Genomic DNA, 16354 nt, shown 5'->3' with positions numbered 1-16354 from the left:
AATGTGAATGACTTCATTGCTCTGTAATCTCTGAAGATGACACCACCACATTGAAATGAATGCCTCAAAATGAAGGCACATTTTGAGGGCTAACAAGGACCCTTATCTGTTGGAGGGCTTGTGGCTTGTGTGACTCCTAGGACGTGACTTCATCTGCAGTAATTGTAGCGTTTCATGGCTTGTGAAAGAACCCTCTACTGAGCTTTTAATCCATCGTGAAAAACACAAAATCCTCAACCTCTTAATGTGTGCTGGACTGTCCAGGCATGGATGTTTGACAGCCCTGACAATTAAAATATCCTTCAAGGATAGCCCTTCCCAGGCCATAACAATACGCATAATATGCTGGGTGAGACACAAGTGAAAAATCATCATGAAAACAAAGCTGTTCTACTGCTGGTATCAATGCCTTCTAGAACTGCACAGAAGCACCCTAGCTGCTGGAGAAATCAATCTGATTATAGTCTTGTGTCACATTGGTATTCAACTCGTAACCCACTGTGCTGGAAGTTTCCTCCAAAGTCTGCTGATGTGAACTAACTATTGCTTAGAGGGAGATACAGATAAATTCTTTTCTATGGCAGTGGGCATATCTAAAAGTATGCTAGGCTAAAATGCTTGAAACTGCATGACAGAGGCCTCAATATAAAACCAAAGCATAATGAACATCTAAGCTCAAATCATCAATGTCCAAATCCTTTATTTAGGCTCTAGCTTGGCCGATCAGATTATATCAATTACTACAGGGCTGGATTATGCTGAAAGTTAAGATTCAATCAAATTGGAAATATACCCTTGGGCCTTTGCTGCTGCTATGCCCAAACAATGAATGCATGCATGGCACTTGAATCAGCCTGTTAATATGTTTCAGACAAGGTTCTATGATCATCATGCCAAGTCCATATCCACTAGAAGACTGATCCATCTTCAATGACCATGACAACCAACCAGGGAGGAGTTGGGTTTCCTTCACCAAGATACCATCCAGATCAAGTGAAAGTACTATCTCAAAGTGAAGCCCAAAAATCTATGAAGATACATCTTACTAACCATCCATACGTCTCATATGGGTGATGAAGATTACACATGTGAACCCCGACATAATTTGTGAGGCGTAACAGTTCCTTTAACCACTGTTATCAAATCTCAATCGCTGGGAGGGAGAAAGAGCTTGTTTCTTGTCCATGACCGATTGCCTTTATTCACATGCGGTTTTCAATGAATCAGAAAATTGAACCTATGTCTCTTAATTTCAAAGTTGTATTACAACCTTGAAACGGTGTTGTGGGTAGGTTGATTCTCGCTACTTGAACTTGTTTCTTTTTATAATATGTTTCAGGCCATCTTTAGTCACAAGGATTGTGAGTCTTCAATTAATTTGTGGTTATGATATTGTATCTATCTCATAAATATATGATGTGGGTTACATGCAATGTATGTGATCATATTAACAGGGTATATGGACACAATCGACTAAATGTAAATGTAGATGTAAATGGTAATTCTATTAGTGACCAAGTATCTAGCAGTGACACTCGAACTTGGAGTGGGTCCTTAAAAATGTAAGGGAATTTATCATAGGTATACTCATCACTGAAAGAAAACTAGAGAAGCAACCAAACATGAATAAACTCATCGAACTTCATATTAGTTGTTTACAACACAACCTACATCCGAAAGCCTTCGCACATGTAGGAGGGGAAAACAACTAAATCAATGTTTCTACAACTAATAAAGAGATTAGGGCTAGTTCCTCTATTCACATGTATATATATTATAGATAGATATTTAAAAAAGCTTGAAGCATAATCTAACTTGTTCACCATAAATAAATGATCTTGAACTATAAGCAATGTCGTTTCAGATTTACAATAACACCTTTAACAATTTACTTATCACGCAAGTATTGTATCCACTCGAATCCACCCACTAAAATAATATATTTTCTCTTGATTTATTTAAAATTAAATCAAATACTCCAATCCTATATTAAACTGAGAAGGTTTCCATTCAGTAAATATTTGTGCAAGAAAGTTTCTAGTCCATAAGGTTGTCCACAAATAAATATTTATTTGAGTTGACTGAATTAAAAAATACAAAATGCAAGTGCCATACATCTTTTATTAAAACTCCCCAAAATTGGCAACTATGACCTCATATTGCAAGTCCATCATTGTTTGACTTGATTGATAATATGATCTGACTACATGGTTGTCATACGTCTTTAGTACAGGATGTAATTCACCGTGTGTCCACCGTGTGTCCATTGGAGGAATGATTATAAATCTACAACCTCCATACTCACCATCTCTTGTACATTCTACAATCAAATAATTTTCCATTTAATGTCTAATTGTGGTAGCCATGTTCAATGGGAATAATTAGTGGACTTTACAGACTACATCTCCACACCCTCAGGATTGGAAAGAGGTCAAAGCCCATGAGCTGCAGGTTTAGATGGACCATCTTGATCAACATACTTACCCCAAAACCAATGGTTTTCCCAAATCTGACCCATCTCTTCGATGGGTCTATCTTTTGTTTCTGGAAGTAAAAAGTAGATGAAAGTAGTCATGATCACAACCCAACCAGCAAAGCAAAGAATAGGAAAAGCCCATATTTGAAAAGGCATAGCATTTCCAGAAAAATCTCTGCAACAACGAATGTGAACAAAAGATTAACAGAAACATTGATACTGCCTGTTTAAGCCAAACGATGGTGCAAAGATGGTGAACATACAGGGCTGTCCAAACGCTGAGAAGCCTGATGGCAAATCAAAACTGATGCATCCTCGTTCACCTGTAAAATCTGCTTGGAAACATCATGTGAATACTTGATTGCATTATCCCTTAGAAGAGGACGTTCAGGCCCTCAAATGATAGTGCATGGAGATAAAGGGGTCGCTGATCTACTCATTCATAAGCCTGGGTTATTTCCTCTGGCATCCATTGTGTCCTCTGCAGATTTGCAACAGTATTTGCCATCAAACTGTGTGTATTGGATTAACTCATCTTCAAAACGCTGCTATTGGGTATTATCTTCTTGCTGCCGGAAATGTGAATGACTTCAATGCTCTGTAATTTCTGAAGATGACACCACCACATTGAAAAGAATGCCTCAAAATGAAGGCACATTTTGAGGACTAACAAGGCCCCTTATCTGTTGGAGCGTTTGTGGCTTGTGTGGCTCCTAGGACGTGACTTCATCTGCAGTAATTGTAGTGTTTCATGGCTTGTGAAAGAACCCTCTACTTAGCTTTCAATTCATCGTGAAAAACACAAAATCCTCAACCTCTTAATGTGTGCTGGACTGTCCAGGTATGGATGTTTGACAGCCTTGACAATTAGAATATCCTTCAAGGATAGCCCTTCCCAGGCCATAACAATACGCATAATAAGCTGGGTGAGACAACTGAAAAATCATCGTGAAAACAAATGATGCAGGAGCATCGGAACTCTCAATCAAAAAAATTAGAGGAAGAAGACAAGTGGACAAGAGGAAGAAGACAAGTGGACAACGACATGGACAGCCAGGCCAACCTTGAGCAAGATTCGGCTCGGTTAATTAACTAATTTTAGTTAAAAAACAGTTAAAGACTGAATGTATGGATAATAAGAATTGAGAGAAAGAGAAAAAAAAAAGGAAAAACCTGTGCCTACCAGACAGGGCAAAAATGTAGTTGCCGGAGAAATCTGGATAATAAGAACGGAGAGAAAGAGAAAAGAAAAAGGAAAACCCTGTGCCTAGGAGACAGGGCAAAAATGTAGTTGCCAGAGAAATCTGGATTATGCCTTAAAATTGTAATCTGAATTTGTACATAATAAAAAAAGAGTGTTTTATGTGAACTTGTGTCTGTGTATCTTTTTTCACTGAATTAGTTGCCAGCGTTTTTGTTTTATTTTTCTGGAGCACGAGGTCATCCCTGGTGTAGTCGAAAGCCTCAAGGTGATAACAAAGTTTTGTTCAGAGCGGATTGCAAAGTATGCTTTTGAGTATGCTTATCTCAACAATCAGAGGACGGTGACAGCAGTGCACAAGGCAAATATAATGAAGCTTGCTGATGGACTTTTCTTGGAGTCTTGCCGTGAGGTTGCAAAGAACTGCCCTGGCATAAAGTATAATGAGATCATTGTTGATAACTGCTGTATGCAACTTGTTTCAAAGCCTGAACAATTTGATGTTATGGTTACACCAAATCTGTATGGTAATTTGGTGGCAAATACGGCGGCTGGTATTGCAGGTGGCACTGGGGTTATGCCGGGAGGAAATGTTGGTGCTGACCATGCTGTTTTTGAACAAGGAGCCTCTGCTGGGAATGTTGGGAATGTAAGGTTGGTTGTCAAGAAGAAAACCAACCCAGTGGCATTATTATTATCTTCGGCAATGATGCTGCGGCGTTTGCAGTTTCCTTTCATTTGCAGACCGGTTGGAACAAGCTGTTATGGGCGTCATCAAAGAAGGGAAATTCCGCACAAAAGATCTTGGAGGGGATAGTACTACTCAAGAGGTGGTAGATGCTGTTATTGAAAAGTTGGAGCAATCGAAAAGGCTGTGGAAATTGCGCCAAGAACGAGAACGAGGCCAGAGAGATGCCTTTCATTGTGGTTGGAATAATGGAAAGTGCTGCGCAGTCATGTTAAGGAGACTTTGAGAAGTCTCAGATAGGTTTCGTGGATCCATAACCCACCAGTCCCAAGGTCGGACTTGTAAAAAATATTGAAAATGAAGAGACTCCAGAATTTGTTTTCATCAAGTGGTTTTTTTGTATGCGAAGAAAAAATATTGAAAATGAAGAGACCTCAGAATTCGTTTTCATCAAGTGGTTTTTTTGTATGTGAAGAAAGAAGAGGTACGAAGAAAGAAGAGGTACAGTTTGTTGAAGATTTGTAAGCTTGTAGTTTTTTTTAATTTTATTTTGTGAAGGTGAGGAGATTGCAGCAAACCTGGAGCAGAAGCGCTCAATTGGTTCGAGAGTTCGAGAGGAGAGAACAGCGGAGATGCTGAGAGGACTAAGCTTAGCGGAGAAGCTTGGTAGGGCATCTGGTAGCAGGGAGGACTTGTTATTGCAGAGGTTTGGTTGCAGCTCACAGAAGGCAGTTCCACTAAAGAAGAGAAACAATGGGTAGAATTGCTCAGGAAAAGCATATGACCAAGAGGTCATAATTTTGTACCTTGAGAGCATATGACGAGGAGGTCATAATTTTTGTACCTTGGGAGTCTGATGCTCAATGAAAAAAATTAGAAGAAGAAGACAAGTGGACAACGACATGGACAGCCAAGCCAACCTTGAGCAAGATTCGGTTAATGAACTAATTTTAGTTAAAAATCAGTTAAAAACTGAATGTATGGGTAATAAGAACTGAGAGAAAAAGAAAAAAAAAAAGAAAAAACCTGTGCCTACCTGAGAGGGCAAAAATGTAGTTGCCCCAGAAATCTGGATTAAGGCTGAGATGCCTTAAAATTGTAATCTGAATCTGAGTTTGTACATAATAAAAAAAAGTGTTTTATGTGAACTTGTGGATTAAGGCTCAGATGCCTTAAAATTGTAATCTGAGTTTGTACGTAATAAAAAAAAAGTGTTTTATGTGAACTTGTGTCTGTGTATGTTTTTCCACTGAATTAGTTGCCAGCGTTTTTGTTTTATTTTTCTGGAGCACGAGGTCATCCCTGGTGTGGTCGAAAGCCTCAAGGTGATAACAAAGTTTTGTTCAGAGCGGATTGCAAAGTATGCTTTTGAGTATGCTTATCTCAACAATCAGAGGACGGTGACAGCAGTGCACAAGGCAAATATAATGAAGCTTGCTGATGGACTTTTCTTGGAGTCTTGCCGTGAGGTTGCAAAGAACTGCCCTGGCATAAAGTATAATGAGATCTTTGTTGATAACTGCTGTATGCAACTTGGCATAAAGTATAATGAGATCATTGTTGATAACTGCTGTATGCCACTTGTTTCAAAGCCTGAACAATTTGATGTTATGGTTACACCAAATCTGTATGGTAATTTGGTGGCAAATACGGCGGCTGGTATTGCAGGTGGCACTGGGGTTATGCCCGGAGGAAATGTTGGTGCTGACCATGCTGTTTTTGAACAAGGAGCCTTTGCTAGGAATGTAAGGTTGGTTGTCAAGAAGAAAACCAACCCAGTGGCATTATTATTATCTTCGGCAATGATGCTGCGGCGTTTGCAGTTTCCTTTCATTTGCAGACCAGTTGGAACAAGCTGTTATGGGTGTCATCAAAGAAGGGAAATTCCGCACAAAAGATCTTGGAGGGGATAGTACTACTCGAGGTGGTAGATGCTGTTATTGAGAAGTTGGAGCAATCGAAAAGGCTGTGGAAATTGCGCCAAGAACGAGAACGAGGCCAGAGAGATGCCTTTCATTGTGGTTGGAACAATGGAAAGTGCTGCGCAGTCATGTTAAGGCAGATGGGTTTCGTGTACCCATAACCCACAGGTCCCAAGAATTCGTTTTCATCAACAAAGCTGTTCTACTGCTGGTATCAATGCCTTCTAGGAATGCACAGAAGCACCCTAGCTGCGGGAGAAATCAATCTGATTATAGTCTTGTGTCACATTGGTATTCAACTGGTAACCCCCTGTGCTGGAAGTTTCCTCCAAAGTCTGCTGGTGTGAACTAACTATTGCTTAGAGGGAGATACAGATAAATCCTTTTCTATGGCAATGGGCATATCTAAAAGTATGCTAGGCTATAATGCTTGAAACTGCATGACAAAGGCCTCAATATAAAACCAAAGCATAATGAACATCTAAGCCCAAATTATCAATGTCCAAATCCTTTATTTACGCTCTAACTTGGCCGATCAGATTATATCAATTGCTACAGGACCGAATTATTCTGAATGTGAAGATTCAATCAAATTGGAAATATACCCCTGGGCCTTTGCTGCTGCTATGCCCAATCAATGAATGCATGCATGTCACTTGAATCAGCCTGTTAATATATTTCAGACAAGGTGCTATGATCATCATGCCAAGTCCATATCCACTAGAAGACTGATCCATCTTCAATGACCATGACAACCAACCAGGGACAAATTGGGTCTCCTTCACCAAGATACCATCCAGATCAAGTGAAAGTACTATCTCCAAGTGAAGCCCAAAAATCTATGACGATACATATTACTAACCATCCATACGTCTCATATGGGTGATGAAGATTACACATGTGAACCCTGACATACAATGTGAGGGGTAACAGTTCCTTTAACCACTGTTATCAAATCTCAATCACTGCGAGGGAGAAAGAGCTTGTTTCTTGTCCATGACCGATTGCCTTTATTCATGTGGTTTTCAACGAATCAGAATATTGAACCTATTTTTCTTAATTTCAAAGTTGTATTACAACCTTGAAACGGTGTTGTAGGTAGGTTGATTCTCGCAACTTGAACTTGTTTCTTTCTATAACATGTTTCAGGCCATCTTTAGTCACAAAGATTGTGAGCCTTCAATTAATTTGTGGTTATGATATTGTATCTATCTCACAAATTGTGGGTTACATGCAGTATATGTGATCATATTAATAGGGTATATATGGAGACAATCGCCTAAATGTAAATGTAGATGTAAATGGTAAGATTGTGAGCCTTCAATTAATTTGTGGTTATGATATTGTATCTATCTCACAAATTGTGGGTTACATGCAGTGTATGTGATCATATTAATAGGGTATATATGGAGACAATCGACTAAATGTAAATGTAGATGTAAATGGTAATTCTATTAGTGACCAAGTATCTAGCAGTGACACTCGAACTTGGAGTGGGTCTTTAAAATGTATGGGCATTTATCATAAGTATACTCATCCCTGAAAGAAAACTAGAGAACCAACCAAACATGAATAAACTCATTGAACTTCATATTAGTTGTTTACAACACAACCTGCACCCGACTGCCTTTGCACATGTAGGAGGGGACAACAACTAAATCAATGTTTTTATAACTAATAAAGAGATTAAGGCTAGTTCCTCTATTCAAATGTATATAGATAGATATTTAAAATAGCTTGAAGCATAATCTAACTTGTTCACCATAAAATAAAAGATCTTGAAGTATAAGCAATGTCATTTCAGATTTACAATAACATCTTTAACACTTTACTTACCACACAAGTATTGTATCCACTCGAATCCACCCACTAAAATAATATATTTTCTCTTGATTTATTTAAAATTAAATCAAACACTCCAATCCTATATTAAACTGAGAAGGTTTCCATTCAGTAAATATTTAAGCAAGAAAGTTTCTCGTCCATAAGGTTGTCCACAAATGATTATTTATTTGAGGTGACTGAATTAAAAAATACAAACTACAAGTGACACACATCTTTTCTTAAAACTGCCCAAAATTGGCAACTATGACCTCATATTGCAAGCCCATCATTATTTGACTTGATTGATAATATGATCTGACTACAGCCCATCACTATCTGACTTGATTGATAATATGATCTGACTACATGGTTGTCATGCATCTTTACTACAGGATGTAATTCACCGTGTGTCCATTGGAGGAATGATTATAAATCTACAACCTCCATACGCACCATCTCTTGTACATTCTACAATCAAATAATTTTGCATTTAATGTCTAATTGTGGTAAGCCATGTTCAATGGGAATAATTAGTGGACTTTACAGAATACATCTCCACACCCTCACGATTGGAAAAAGGTCAAAGCCCATGAACTGCAGGTTTAGGTGGACCATCTTCATCATCTTGATCAACATACTTAGCCCAGAACCAATGGCTTTTCCAAATCTGACCCATCTCTTCAATGGGTTTATTTTTTGTTTCTGGAAGTAAAAAGTAGATGAAAGTAGTCATGATCACAACCCAACCAGCAAAGAATAGGAAAAGCCCATATTTGAAATGGCATAGCATTTCCAGAAAAATCTCCGCAACAACGAATGTGAACAAAAGATTAACAGAAACATTGATGGCTTGCCCAGCAGATCTGATTTCCAAGGGTAATATTTCACTAGGAACCAACCAGCCCAAGGGACCCCATGACCATGCAAAAGCTGCCACATAGATGCATATCAGCAAAACTAGTATCATGGCGTATGTTTTGGGAAGACTACCTTCCCCTGGTCCTCCAAATTTTGTTGCAAGAATTATAGCAATGATGGCCTGTATAAGTTATATATCCAACAAAATCAAAGAATCAGAAACTATGATGCTACAAGGTAGTTGTTATTATTCGTAAAGATACACACAAAATAAGAATCAGGAACTATGATGTGGCAAGATAGGTATATCAGAGAGCTTATTATTCATGTTATTAAGCAACATATATACACAAACCACACAAGAGGGAGGTAAAGATGGGTCAAACAAACACAAATATTTAGCAAAACATCAAACATTAAAGGGGTGGATGGGCTGGAAAGAAGAATGGAAAGTAGAACAAGCAAACACAATCCTTACAAACATACACCTCTAAGGAAAACATAAAAACAAAATAAAATTTAGATTGGAATTTACCTGAGATATAAGCATCTGAATTCCTCCAGCAATGAAGAGGCGTCTGCGGCCCAATTTGTCCACAGTAAATATGGATACAGAAGTTGCTCCCACATTCACAAGTCCTGTTATGACAGCGGACATGAGGGATGCAGTTCCTTTAAACCCTATCGTTTTAAACAGGACTGGAGCATAGAACATTATGACATTAATCCCTGTGAACTGCTGAAAAAATGGTATTGCCAGGCACATGACCAGTTGAGGCCTGTATTTTCTCTTGAGGATGTTACGGAAAGGATGTTTTACTAATTTTGCCAATCGACTGGCTTCAACCAGTTCATCGAATTCTACCTGGATTTCTGATGTGCCTCTAATTCTCTCTAGCATGACTCTGGCTTTAGCAGTTTGCCCTCTTTCTATCATGCTGTTAGGAGTATCTGGAAGCCAAATGGAGCCAAACGTAATTATACAAGCAGGAACCGCTGCAAGGGCCAATGATAACCGCCACCCCCATGGATGAATATTTTGTGTGCCATAGTTTACAAGATTGGCTCCGAAAACTCCTAGAGTGGTACACATTTGGAAGCCAATGTTCAGAGCTCCACGCAATTTCGCTGGTGCCATTTCAGATAGATAAACTGGGACGGACTATAGCAATGGAAATATCAAAATTAGTTCCAAAGAATGGATTTATTGGCTCCATTGTTTTGTTGAAGAGAAATGCCCATAGGTTGTGGAAAAATCCCAAAACATAGAAATATTATTAAAAAATGTAAATTTTGGAGGGAAAAAAAGTTACCAGCGATCCAAAAAATCATTGTATGCATTTCAAATGGGACGATGAAGAAAAATCGCACCTGATTAGCGAACCCTACACCGATGCCCAGCAAAATCCGTCCAATAATAAGCATGGCAATATTCATTGCTGCTCCATTTATTGCAGCACCACAAAGAAAAATTGCACCCCCTACAAGCATTGAAAGCTTTCGTCCAAACAACCTTGTGACAGACGAGGCAAAGAACGATGCGATCAGACCAGCAATGTACAGTGATGAAGTAAATGCAGTCAACGATTGGCTGTCAAATTTACAGTAAGCATCAGTCTTTGCCTCTTTCATATTCCTTTCCACACCAGGGAAAAATTTATGTAAAAAGTCATCCATGGATGTCACGCCACCTGCAAATTGTGGTCAACAATGTATGAATACACATTCAGCACTTACAGTATTCATGTTGATGCACGAACACAAAACCGGATGCATTATTCATATTATGAGACTGCTATATTCTGAAGGTAAAGGTAAGATTCCATAGAACAGATCTTACAAGTATTCCCTGCAAACTGTTGTATACAAGGAAGACTTAAAGTCCGAATGAGTATTGACAGTATATATAGCACAGGTAAAGAAAAGACGCCAACTTACAGTGTGCTGCATATATGAAAGTTATTTTATTTCATTATGCTCTTCTAAGTTCGGGGCTGCAGAAATAATTCGAGTTTAAAGAAATTATATTGCCAGTTTAATGCAGACCTGAAATTCCTATATCATAACCGAAGATGAGGCCTCCAGTGGCGGCTACAATGCATGAGAAGAAGACGAACACTGTTACCCTGCCTGGGTGAACCTCCCTTCGGCTATTTCCGCCTTCAATGAACATTCCACCTGCCATTATGCACTTAATTTGGAATGCGATTTGGGGGCAAGCAAGGCCTTGTTATTACCCAGTACCTCAGTTATGATTTGAATTACTATTTCAATTCCGTGGCAGCTTCCTTATGCCAACAAATTACACAGAAGAAAACCAAAGGACAATGTCCATTGATATGGAAGAACTCAACTAAATATAGCACAATGGGAATGCCGTCAGCGATATGGATAAAACCAAATCCTACCTTATCTAAAATGAATTCAAAAAATGCATGTTCAACTGAAAGTAGCTCCCCACAATTACAGTGATGAACAGATTTCAGATATGGAGGAACTGAAAGTAGCTCCCCATAATTACAGTGATGAACAGATTTCAGATATGGAGGGATGTGACTCGCATGTAGTCCATATGGCTTGAATATTTAATATTTCAGTTTTTCATTTTAAACGCCCAAGGAGTAACTGCTAGTGTTGATAATCACACTGTATGACTGAACTCCAGTATTTCCATTTGGTTGGCAGCATTGGAACTAATCACTGTATGACTGAACTCCAGTATTTTCATTTGGTTAGCAACATTGGAACATTGTTGAGAACTTGTAATGTGGTTGGTGCACAGTCATGTGACTGTTAACTGTCATGGTCGAACATCAGTCACGCCCTCATTCTCCCCGATTATTGCCATGCTGCAAGGAAGCAGCATGTTTCTTGTCCATTGATTAAGGCTCAATTGGCTTTGCATGAGCCATAAAATGGGCACTTCAAATGGTTTGTTTGAGTTAACTTTGTGCTATTCACCAGCACAGGCGTTTTCGGCGTGATGCTTTATTTGGAATTATCTGAATGCCAATTCGGTGAAACATGGTTTTGGCATTTCACCTTTGTTTTAAAAAAATTAATAAATGGTTTTTTGGTTTTGTTTATTGGTATTTTAACTGAATGTTGAAAATATAGTAGCAATATGGGGTCATAACGTTTCAGGGATTTTATTGGCTTTTAAAATTAATTGTGGGGTTATCACGCTTCAGGGATTTTATTGGTTTTTAAAATTTTATTAATTTATTGGAAGGATTGATATGAAAATATATATAATAAAATATTATAATATATATAATAATATAATTTGCGTTATCATGAGAGTTGGTTTCCTTTAGTAGTGTGTTTTAGGCATGCTTACTTGTATTAAGATTTAATGAATTGGATGGCCAATTGTTGTATGAACTTTTTGACTTTATGCGAAGAGTGAAATATAATGAACTTTGCCTTTGTTAAGTAGGAATTGTCATAAATGTCATTGAACTGATAAATGCTTGTTACAATTTTACTATATCTCAAATTTTTTGTTTCATATTACAAATCTATCCATCTGTTTAAAATAATAATTTAATTTGTATCTTAATACATTAACATATATATTTAAAATATCTTTTAAAAGTATAAAGTAAAATTACCTTATCACTTGTCTTATTATTTTCAATTATAAAGTAATTTTTAAAAGACATTGGTCCTATATTTTCTTATTATGATTAAAAATAATTTTCAAAAGACACTTGTCATATATCTTCTTATAATGTTGAGTTTGTATTTCTTAAAATAAGATTAGTTTTAGATATAATTTTCCAATGTCTCATGATTTAAAAAATGCTTAGATTAATAATTAAAATATAATAAAATTTAACAGTGAATCATAGAAAACTTGAGGGGAAAAAACTATAAAAGGTAATAATAATGCATTATAATGTATGAACAATTAGAGAGTGTTAAAGTAAGTTATGTATTTTAATAAGCACGGGGATATAAAATATGTTGAAATGCATAATATACGAAGAATTGGAAAGTGTTAAAGTGAGTTATGTATTGTAATAACCATGGTGCACAAAACATATTAAAATAATAGGAAGGTGTTAAAGTAAGTTATGTATTTTAATAACCATGGTGCACAAAACATAGAATTTTCTTATTTTTTTACATTTGAATATTATGAAAATATTCATAAAATGATAATGACCAAATAAACATTATTATGAATATAAATTTGTTAATTAAATTAGTGGTGGAGAGTGTTCAATATTTACATAGATCATTCTCGAAGGTCAAAGAAGAACTTAAGCATTTAAAAATTATAGTTATGGAGTCTTGAACCCATGATTGAAAGATTACATATCTAGTAACATGTTTGGACATAAATGATACCATTCAGGTTAATCTCAATGATTGAGGAATTATTCCATGGTCAAAAGAACAAAATATATATTTATTTAAAAATATTGTTTATCATAACTTTAGTGTGAACTTTAAATTTGTCCAATTACTAATTAGCAAAGAAAATAAACCCTGCATCTAATTTCTAATTAGTAATTTGTTGCATTTAATTAATAATTTGTTGTGATGCAAAAGGACATGACTTTTGGCCTTTTTTATAGTTTTGGGTTAGTAAATATAGCATCTAAGTACAATAATAAAATAATTTTGATAAGTTTATTTTATAAATTAAAAATTAAAATAAACAAATTAAAATTAAAAAAACATTTAAACTTTACGAGTTGAAATGTAAATTGATCATGATCTCCAAGAAAAAATCCATTATCTTTTGGTGTTCTATACTCTTGCTTTCTGCAATATCATAGTATTTGAATTAAAAAATATAATTTATAATTTAAACTGATAAGCTAATACATTGTGTAATAATATATTGAATATATATAAAAATATATATTTTTTACACAGAGAACATTGGTTTTGGAGCGTAAGCAGTGGCAGTAGAATCCAAATTCAAAATATAATGCAGTTCATGTTTATCAAAATCGTTCTGTCATTTTTGTTTCAAAATACATTTATGTCAAGTCAAAGAAATGGCACTTTATAGGCTGGATAAAGAAGTATTGTGTCAGTACAATGTCAAATTTTGTACTGTAACATTTTGTCATTTTGTCAGTACAATGTCATTTTGTCAGCAATGACAACACTTCATTCCAAGTCTCCATGTTTCAAAAATTTCAGTTGAAGGGGATCCCATGGAATTTGCAGAAATTTATGCTTCTTTATACGAGCTTAGCTGCTGAATTTTAACAACATCATTTCCAGACTTTCCTAGAATGGCTGCAACTGTGCGTTCAGATATTACAACTTCAACTGTAGTTTTTGTGATAAGCTCACCAGCTGCTGTGACACTGCCAAAGGTGATATACAATGCGAGGGACATTAGTACAGAAATGGTGATTAGCAAAACGCCCATGATAGCAGCAATTGACAAAGTTTTGCAAATCTTGTGCCCCTTCCAAATCTGGCAGAACTCCCTTGACGAAGAATTTGCTCTTCAAACTCAAAGAAATTGCCAATACTGTTTATATCGCGATTTGACTGAATTTTGAAACAAAGCATATAGTTAGTACTACAGGGGTTGGTGTTTGCAGACAGATTTATGCTTAATTATCTTAAATAGAAATTTAATTGCACCAAGGAATCTGCTTTTATTCTAAGAAATAAAAATCAAAAAGTAGTAACAGAGGGACAGTAGAGGAATTGTTGGCAAATGTTGGAAAATGTCAGAGGGAAATCAAGAACTGCATACAAAATGGGTGCACTTGTTTGCTGTGGAGTGCCTGAAATTTCAACCAGTGCTTCAGATGTTCCTGGTGTAACTTCAAGAAGATTAACTTTGGCATGAGAAATCTGACCATACAAAGAAAACATGATCAGTAAATAAAGGGTCTTCATAACAAGGTATGAACAATTGAGCTTGAATCACTAGCGATTTAACACATTGTTATTTCTTGTAGCATTGAAGCTAAATTTATGGTTAATCTCATACTGGTGCCATGTTATCTCATTGCGGCGAAATGTGGCAACAGTTTTAAATATACAGAACAGGTCCCATCAAAAATTGATCCAGTACAAATACCACAACAGAAATAATGTCGAATAGTTGATAACAGTCGTCAAAGACAAAAAACCTTGTTTTAATTAACAGTGGATGAAAATAAATAAAAATGTTTAAACAAAGCTGACCTTTGATGACCATGGGGCTGGTGAAGACTGCATAGTCGGATAGCTTGATGATGAATGGGATTGATCAATAAAGGATCTTCATAGCAAGGTATCAACAATCGAGCTTCAATCACTAGCCATTTAACACATTGTTATTTGCTCTAGCATTGAAGCCAAATTTATCGCTAATCTGATACTGCTGCCATGTTATTTCATTGGGGCAAAAGAATATTCAAAATAGAAAACTCATAAGGTATACAGGAACCAGTATGTGGCAACAGTTTTAAATATACAGAACAGGTCTTGTCAAAAATTGATCCACTGCAAAATTCTGAAAATGACAGAAACTGTCATTTGCTAAAATTCTGAAATTGAAACATGATACATTGAACCAAGCGATTATAACCTAAGTCGAACCAAATTTTTGGGGTGGAAAGGTTTTGGGGTCTTATTGCGGGTTTCGCATTGCTTTGCAATGTTGACGAGATCTCTTTTGATTTGCAAAAACAATTTATTAGAAAGTGAGTATTGTATATACCTGAACCAACTGATCAGTTTCGAAAGCACACCGAGGAAGGTCTTCTCTTTGTAATATTCTAATATTGGCAGCTGTTGTGTGCCTCATATCAGAAGTCATTGCAACAGCCCTGCCAATTAGACAACACAATTTCAAAATAAGATCAAGCTGCTGAAAGGTACTTTATCATATGCAATCCTATTACTAGTTACAGAACTGTATCTGCTATCAAACTTCAGATTCATGCTAACTAGCTGAACATGACAAAGCAGAAGGAGAGATCAAAACCGTGAGGCTACAAAGTCATAATACTTGTATTGCAATAAGAGCATAATATGAAGAAACATATTCATATTACTTTTGCATTTGTTCTGGACGTGAAGGCCAGCATGTTCCTACATTTTGTAATCTATATAACAAATAGTTAGTTAGAATAAAATGATAACATTGTAAATTGAAGAGAGGACATATTTGAGACAAAACATCTTAAGGAGTTATGTGAACTAAAGGTTCTTGTGCAATCCTTATATCATGTACAATGTGTCAAAAGCTTGTTTAACATTAAAAATAGTATTTGATTGACTAAAGCTGTATAAGAGTAAAACATATCTCTAACATGGCTTGTTGCAGCTTTCCAATCTTGACGAGATCTCTTTTAATTTGCAAAAACAATTTATTAGAAACTCAGTATTGTATATACCTCAACCAACTGATCAGT

The 16354-nt window shown here is 36.4% G+C and overlaps 1 protein-coding gene and 2 pseudogenes across 1 annotated transcript; 2 read left to right on the top strand and 1 right to left on the bottom strand.

The window, feature by feature from the left end:
* Window positions 1–2726: 2726 nt before the first annotated feature.
* On the top strand, window positions 2727–4651 carry LOC149138961 (isocitrate dehydrogenase [NAD] regulatory subunit 3, mitochondrial pseudogene; annotated as a pseudogene).
* Window positions 4652–4788: 137 nt separating this feature from the next.
* On the top strand, window positions 4789–6448 carry LOC149138960 (isocitrate dehydrogenase [NAD] regulatory subunit 1, mitochondrial pseudogene; annotated as a pseudogene).
* A 1993-nt stretch (window positions 6449–8441) lies between these two features.
* Window positions 8442–10152, bottom strand: LOC149138959 (sugar transport protein MST3-like). The gene is made up of 2 exons (XM_089453141.1): window positions 9505–10152; window positions 8442–9150 (listed from the first exon to the last, which is right to left on the bottom strand). Exons 1-2 carry the CDS (start codon window positions 10105–10107, stop codon window positions 8692–8694), a joined length of 1062 nt encoding a protein of 353 aa, XP_089309267.1. The 5' UTR covers window positions 10108–10152; the 3' UTR covers window positions 8442–8691.
* Window positions 10153–16354: the final 6202 nt, after the last annotated feature.

Source organism: Pinus tabuliformis, chromosome X (genome assembly GCF_031772625.1).
Source record: "Pinus tabuliformis cultivar Carrire ecotype Pingquan chromosome X, CPIR1, whole genome shotgun sequence".
Taxonomy (NCBI): Eukaryota; Viridiplantae; Streptophyta; class Pinopsida; order Pinales; family Pinaceae; genus Pinus; species Pinus tabuliformis.
This window is presented reverse-complemented; position numbering and strand designations above follow the sequence as displayed.

Bases quoted from the DNA above. Each gene is read 5' to 3' on its own strand.
- LOC149138959 (XM_089453141.1), bottom strand. From the start codon at position 10,107: ATGGCACCAGCGAAATTGCGTGGAGCTCTGAACATTGGCTTCCAAATG. The intron at 9,151-9,504 runs GTAAATTCCAAT...TAACTTATACAG, and splicing joins TTCAGATGCTTATATCTCAG to GCCATCATTGCTATAATTCT.